The sequence below is a fragment of the Octopus bimaculoides genome, chromosome 26 (assembly GCF_001194135.2).
Source record: "Octopus bimaculoides isolate UCB-OBI-ISO-001 chromosome 26, ASM119413v2, whole genome shotgun sequence".
Lineage (NCBI taxonomy): Eukaryota > Metazoa > Mollusca > Cephalopoda > Octopoda > Octopodidae > Octopus > Octopus bimaculoides.
This window is the reverse complement of record NC_069006.1, coordinates 10,306,751-10,314,692: the sequence shown is the minus strand read 5'-3', so window position 1 is coordinate 10,314,692 and position 7,942 is coordinate 10,306,751. Positions and strand designations below refer to the sequence as shown.

Below are 7,942 nucleotides of genomic sequence, written 5' to 3'. Positions count from 1 at the left end.
CTCATAAGTAACCCCCAGGGTTCATATGGACACAGGTTGAGAACCACTGAGCTAAACCCTCCAAGTGGCCACCACCAATAACTAAAACAAGTGAAAAAGTAAAATAGTACAATATTTGATGGCATTAACCCTTTCGATACCAACCCAGCTGAAACTGCCTCTGGCTCCGTACTACAAATGTCTTGTTTTCATAAGTTCTGAATTAAAATCTTCCACCAAACCTTAGTCACAATTTATGTTCCTAACACTAGCTTAATGATAACTAAGTTATTTTATTAAATTCTTTGTTATATTTAAAATTAATTGAAAGAAACAGAGGATTTTAAAATTAATACAGTAACAAAAGGCTTAAAATATATAATAGAGAAACAATTCTTAACCCTTTTGATACCAACCCAGCTGAAACCATCTCTGGCTCTGTAGTACAAATGTCTTTCTTACAAAAGCTCTGAATTAAAATCCCCCACCAAACCTTAGTCACCAATGCCTTGTGAGTGAATATATAGTAGATGGAAACTGAAAGAAACCTGTCATGTGTGCATACTTTTGCTTCTATGTTTGTGTCCACTCCTACTGCTTCACAAATGGTGTTGGTGTGTTTACATCTCTGTAAATTAGTAGTTCAGCAAAAGAGTTGTAGATATTGAGCAGACAACACATGTGAAAGGTTTCAAGTTTCTTGACATGTCTGTAGTAGGGAGTCCGTACTTCAGCCTCATACAAAAATGTGCTCAAAATACAAGATTTGTATATACTTAGTTTTCAAATAGACACCATGTTCATCCCACAGACGATGGGAAAGTTTTCCAAAAGCACTTTTTGCTTTAGATACTCAAACATTGTTATCATCATTAAGAAGACTCTTAAAGTTTAATGTACTTCCAAGATATTTAAAAGCCATTTGAGTGGCTTGTTGAATCTTGAGTATGTCCTGCCCCAGGTTTTAGTTAGAATAAAACTTCAGTCTCCTTGATGCTGATAGTCAACCTAAATGCATGGGCTGCTGTAGTAGACCTGTTGACTATGTCCTAAATTCCCTCAAGTGTATGATAAAATCCAAGTGCAATCATCAGCAAAAAGAAAATCACATGGAATCTCTTCTTTGGTCTTTTTTCTTTTCGATCTGAAGCTTGCCTATTTAGGTTTAGTAGACTTCCTTCTGTGTGAAACTTAAATTTTACACCATGGGAATCCCTAAAAGCATGCTGGAGCATCATTGAAAAGAATATAACAAAAAGTACACAAGCTAAAACACAACCCTGTTTGGTTCCAGTGGCAACTAGATATCACTGTTGCCCTCATTTCTTTATGCAGGGATGCTATTACTCTTATCATCTTTTGACAAAATTTTCCAAAGCGCCTCATGATTCACTGTATCAAAGACCTTGGTCAAGTTGACAAACACCATGTACAAATCAGTATTTTGCTTATGTGTGGTTTTTTTCAATTTCCATAAGGGCAACAATCATGTTAACTGGGTCTCTTCCAGCCCCAAATCCATATTGGGATTCAGGATATGCACTGTTTATTACATGCTTATTGAGGCAGTAAAGAATCACCCTCACAAGAATTTCCGGCTATGCACAACAAATGTATTCCCCTATGGTTATTACAAACACTCCTCTTTCCTTTGTTTTTGTACAAACGTGTTATAGATGCATCTTTGAACTGTTGGGGGACAGATATAGCTTCCCAGGTCAAACAGATCGATTTGCACAGCTTTCTAACAAGTTACCTACCACCATTTTTGTACACTTCTATGGGAATACAGTTTTATTCAGGAGCTTTACCGTTGGAAAGTTTTTTAATAGCAGTACTAATCTCTTCCAAGGAAGGATCTTTTGCAGATCCCTCAATTATAGGTCTCTGAAGGATTTTATTGAGTACTTCAGGATCAATAGTGGATTCTTGATTTAATACAGATTTAAAGTGTTCAGCCTATTTTTTCAGAATTTCATCTTTGCTACTTAAGAGTTTTTGACTCGTCATTAGAAAGAATAGATTCTGTATCACCCTTTTTTTGGACCTTTCAGATTTTGTATCTTTCAGATTTTGCATCTTTCAGATTGTCATACAATACTCTTAGTTGTGAGAGTTAGCAACCAGTTCCAATTCTTCGGCTTTTTTTCGCTCACTAAGAATTTTTCATCTCATGTCATTTTTGCTGAGCAGTTTTCTAAGAGGAAATATATAAGGAAATGAAAGATGGTCAGTTTTTGTTGGAAATCCATGCCTTGCATCTTTTGTGCATAGTTTTTAGGAGAGGTTTTATTTGAGAATCATTCTCATCGAACCAATTTTGATGTTTGTGTTTAACCCTTTCGTTACCCTATTTCTGATGAGATGCTCTGTGCTTCTTTCAATTAATTTTAAATATAACAAAGAATTTAGTAAAATAACCTAGTTATCATTCAGCTAGTGTTAGGGACATAAATTGTGACTAAGGTTTGGTGGATGATTTTAATTCAAAACTTATGAAAACAAGACATTTGTACTCAGAGCCAGAGGCAGTTTTAGCTGGCTTGGTAATGAAAGGGTTAATGAATCCTAGAACTTCTTCAAGATATGATTTGATTTTGTCATGAATATTATGTCACAAAACTTCAGGATCATTGTTTTCCTCTGTATTCCCAAGCTTTAAATAAAGAGGTATTTCAAACTCTTTTGTCATATCCAGATTTTTTAAAGAAAACATATTTATTCTCAGAGCTATATTGGATCTCAATGGCCTCTTTGTATATGGTATATGGTTTTACAAATACCATACATATACCTTGTATAGGGTTTAGCAAATACCTTACTGTGATATGAGCAACACTCAGGAATTTTGTAAGCTCTGGTTAATCTGACATCGTTGCAGTCTTTGCTATTAGTTATGACATGGTCAAGCATGTGCCAGTTACCAGATCAGGAATGCTTCCTGGTGTTTTAACATTTATCTGCCTGTTGAATCATTCTGCTTGTAATTATTCAACCAAATTATTGACAAAAAGACAACAGTTGTAAACTGCTTACATTCATCTTTCCCGTTCCATGTTTTCCTATTAATTTTTGACCACATTGTGTTTGTCTCCTATTTTGATATTAAGATCACCCATCAATATGACTTTGTCCTGATATCGACTTTTACTGATAACTGTCTGCAATCTGGAGTAGAAAAGGTTGTACTCTTGTAAACAAGAGTATAGAGTAGGTGCATATGCACTGATAATGTGCATAGATGAAGTATACAGAATGTCATGAGACACTCTTCAACAGCTTGAGGGATGGATGACAATTTGCAAAGTAAAGCCAATTAAATGGTAGATGCCACACCATGAATTCTTGGCTCATCTACCAGCTTTCTGCTCCAAAAAATGTAGGGCAACTTCCAACTTCTAACTCACCAGTATCTGCAAGCCAGGTTTCACTTACAGCCATAATATTAATATCCTATAAGCTGATCGCCTTTGTAATTAGTGCTCTATTTCTTTCTAGGCCATCTTTGCTGTTTGGTAAAGTTCTTACTTGCTAACTACCAAAGATTAGCACGTTTCTTTTATTGTTTTCAGTTGTGTTTGTTTGTTTGTCTGTGGACAAGATATCTCAATAACCGCTGGATGGATTCAGATGAAACTTTCAGAGATATTTGGCCTCATGACTGGCACAAACTGATTAGATTTTGGGATCGATCTGGTACTGCACAAGGATTCTGGATTATTTTTCCTCTTCTTTTACTTAATTTTTGAGAGCAGTCGGGTTCATTTTTAGTATTCTCATTTACGAGCGCAGTCAAGTTTATTTCAGATATTCTTATTTTAAAAATCATCTCTGGCTAATCGGTGATAGGACATTGGCGTTGCCTTGGCGGAGGTTTGCGCTCTCTGAGTGCTCTCGTTTTATTATTTTTATCTCCACTGCAATAAACTGGATGGCCAGACATCTGCATTTTATTAGGGCTCCTTTTCTCACCCTTCCTTTGATATCTGAGAAGCAGTGTTACACCCAGATAGGACTGCTTGCTACACAAAGGAGAATATAAGTCTTGCAGGTGCCTTCAGATTCTAGAAAGAAACAGCTGTCACCCTCTGTGCTGCCTATGTATGGGGACTCTGGCTCGGAACTTCCAGCATCATCTTTTGTCTGTTCCTGCCACCATATCCCATCACCATAGGGCTTTCAACTCACCTTCAAACTACTTCAAAGTACTTAAAACCTGGATCTCTTTTCCTCAGAAAAAGTCCCAGGTTTGAATGAGAAAATTGTACTGGAGTTCATTAATTCGACTAAAGATTCTTCAAGGTAGTGCCCTAGCATGGCCACAGTCTAATGACTGGAACAAATAAAAGATAAAAGATTAAAATAAGAAAAAGGCTCTCTACCTCTGTATCTGCTGAGTGATGGATGAGAAAGTCTGCACAGGACTCTTAAAGACATGCTTGATCGCTTCAATGATTTTGTTGATTGAATCCCACAGCTGTTTCCCTATGTGTGGCAGAGTCACAGTCACTGAATCCACAATGCTCTGCCGACAATAAGAAATAAAATAAAATAAAATAAAATAAAATAAAATAAAATAGGGGTGTGTGTGAGAGTAATCAGAGTTAATGATGACCACAACGATGATGACGGTGGTGGTGGTGGTGGTGGTGGTGGTAGCAATGATGATGATGATAATGAAGATGATGATGATGATGATGGTGATGATGATGATGATGATGTGTTAGTGTGACTTGGTGTCTCTGGGTTTGTCATCCCTCCCCACTGCTTGATAACCTGTATTGGTTTGTTTATGTCCCTGTAATTTAGTGGTTCAGAAAAGGAGACTGATAAAATATAATATAAGTACCAAACTTAGAAAAAAAAAACAGGAAAAAACAGAAACATAATTACTGGAGTCAATTTCACCATCATCATTACCTTCATCATCGCCATCATTGCAATCATCCTCATCCTTATCCTCATCATCATCATCATCATCATCATCATCATCATCATCATCATCATCATCATCCTCATCCTTATCCTCACCATCATCATCATGCCATAACGTCTGTTTTCCATGCTGGCATGGGTCAGACAGTTTGACAAGAGCTGGCAAGCCAGAGAGCTGCACCAGACTCCAGTCATCTGTTTCAGCATGCTTTCTACAGCTGGATGACCTTCCTAATGCCGACCCCTTTACAGAGTGTACTGGGTGCTTTTCACATGGTCCCAGCACAGGTACTTTTCCCATGGTGCTAGCAAGAATGCACTTTTATTTTGTGGTGCCAGCACAGGTGCTTTTTTACGTGGCACCGTTTGACTAAAACCCTTCAAGTTGATGCTCAAGCATGGGCAGAGGCCATTGACTGAAACAAGTAAAAGAAAGTCAGAAAACAAAACGTTTACTTACATGATAGAAAGTCAACACATCATGTACAACATCTTCTATTAAAGATCGAACTCTCAGCACCAGATGTTTGATGTCTTCCACCCATCTCAATCCATTTATGTGGAGAATCTTATGCAGAAACGCTGTGACTTTGGGCAGTAAGTCCTTCATGATGGTTGGCAATTTCCGCACTGTTTCTACAAGTTCTCCAATAATCCCTGATGCTCCTTTTTTCTTGAACAGCTTGATGATTGTTTTAAAGCTTTTAATCCCTTCTTTCACTGGTCTTACCAACTTATCTAACATTTTATCAAAAATCTTGACCACATCTGCCACATCATTAATGCCGTATTCCTGAAACAATAGAAACAATTTTGAAGAATTATTTACCAATTTCTACATCTCTTCAGCTGCTGGCATAAAACAAAAAAATTCATAAGGTTACCTTGGCACACTGTCTGTCACAATGATGAGGCTTCCGGTTAACCCGATTGATGAAACAGCCAGATAGTGAAATTAATGCACAAGTAGCTGAGCACTCCACAGACACATGTTCCCTTAACGTAGTTCTCTGTGTGAATCAGCGTGACACAGAATGCAACAAAGCTGGCCCTTTTGAATAAAAGGTACAACTTATATTTGCCAGCAGAGTCGACTGAAGCAATGTGAAATAAAATGTCCTGCTCAAGGACACAATGTGCCACCAGGAATTGAAATCATGACATTATGACTGTGAGCCAAATACCCTAACCACCAAGCCATGTACCTTCCAGTCAAGGTTACATTATAAGGCAGTGAGCGGATAGAATCACTAACACATTGGACAAAATTCTTAGATTGATGAGGGTTTCGTGCTGAAACTGTTCTGAATACTGAATTATACCTCACTATAATATACTCTTTTTTTCAAGACTATTCTTTAAGACTATAAGATTGTGGTTTCAATCCCTGGATCAGGCAATGCATTGTGTTTTTGAGCAAAACACTTCAAATCCCATTGCTCCAGTCCACTCAGCTGGTAAGCTGATGGACTGGTGATGTACTGGTGTTCTGTCCGGTGAGGAAGTGGGGGAATACTTAGAGGCATGCTTTAACAAAAGCTGAAGGGTGCTTCACTTCCAGTGGGCACTAACCCAGAATTTCTGAGGGCCCATGCTATTGCTAAATAGTCATTGAACCAACACTAGATTTATCCATCCCTTTGACAGGTTTTGCTTTTAATCCTGCTAGATTTCTAGCAACCCTCCTCAACAGGTAAGCCTAGTGGGGGTGCCAGGTTAGTTGCTGACGACCCAACCATGCAACAGGTTGTCAAGGCCAGTCCCAGGAATTTTTCGAAGGGAGGGCACAAGGTCAGAAGGGAAAACAGTTCCAGGAGGAAAGGACGTAATAACATTATTTAGAAGGGTACACTTTTTTTCTTGAGGAGTGCATGTGCCCCTTAGGATCTCCATTGGGTCCACCCCTAGTTGTTTTAGATTCCATGTTACCAGTAGCATTCATGAGGGACTCACAAGTGACCGGTGCATTGTATAGTAACAGATAGTATAGTATAGAGAAGTGTACTATAATGTAATATAGAATAGTATAGAAAAGTCTTGTGTGAAGGTGCATGGCTCAGTGGTTAGAGCATCGAGCTTATGATCATGAGGTTGTGAGTTCGAATCCCAGACCGGGCTGCAGGTTGTGTTCTTGAGCAAGACACTTTATTTCATGTTGCTCCAGTTTACTCATCTGTAGAAATGAGTTGTGACATCACTGGTACCAAGCTGTATTGGCCCCTTTGCCTCTCCCTTGGATAACATCAGTGATGTGGAGAGGGGTGGCAGGTATGCATGGGCGACTGATAGTCTTCCGCAAACAATCTTGCTCGGACTTGTGCCTTGGAGGGGAACATTTTAGATGCAATCCCATGTTCATTCATGACCGATGGGGGTCTTTACTCTTTACCCTATGTACATATAATGGTGTGGAGGGAGGGGCTGGTATGCATGGGTGACTGCTGGTCTTCCATAAACAACCTTGCCTGGACTTGTGCCTCAGAGGGGAACTTTTTAGATGCAATCCCATAGTCATTCATGTCCATAGGGGGTCTTTACTATACTACCCTATGAGGTGGTGAGTTGACAGAAACATTAGTGTATCAGATAAAATGCTTGCTGGCATTTCTTTCAGCTCTTTATGTTCTGAGTTCAAATTCCACCGAGGTCAGCTTTGCCTTTCTTCCCCACTGGGGTTAATAAAATAAAGTACTTGTCATATGCTGGGGCTTGACATAATTGACTTATTTCCTCCTGTTGAAATTGCTGGCCTTGTGCCTAAGTGAGAAATAGTTATTAGAAAAAAAGGAAAGAAATACTACCATCACCCCACCACTACCACCACAGAACCCACCACCACCACTACCACAACCACCACCACCACCATTACCATCACTACCCTCATCACTTCCCCACTACCACCATCACCACTACCAAAACCACTACAGAAACCATCACAACTGCTGACCACCATCACCCCCACTACCACAACCACAACCACCACCACAACCACTACCACAACTGCCACCACCATCAAAAACCACCACCA

General features: G+C 39.0%; 1 protein-coding gene across 1 annotated transcript in view; it reads right to left on the bottom strand.

Moving 5' to 3' along the window:
- LOC106878080 (uncharacterized) overlaps window positions 1-7,942 on the bottom strand; it is a 161,693-nt gene that overhangs the window by 121,444 nt on the left and 32,307 nt on the right. The window contains exons 7-8 of the mRNA XM_052976903.1: window positions 5,375-5,707; window positions 4,362-4,504 (exon numbers count right to left, since the gene is read on the bottom strand). Coding sequence (XP_052832863.1) covers window positions 4,362-4,504; window positions 5,375-5,707 — 476 coding nt within the window. The remainder of the gene's footprint in view (window positions 1-4,361; window positions 4,505-5,374; window positions 5,708-7,942) is intronic.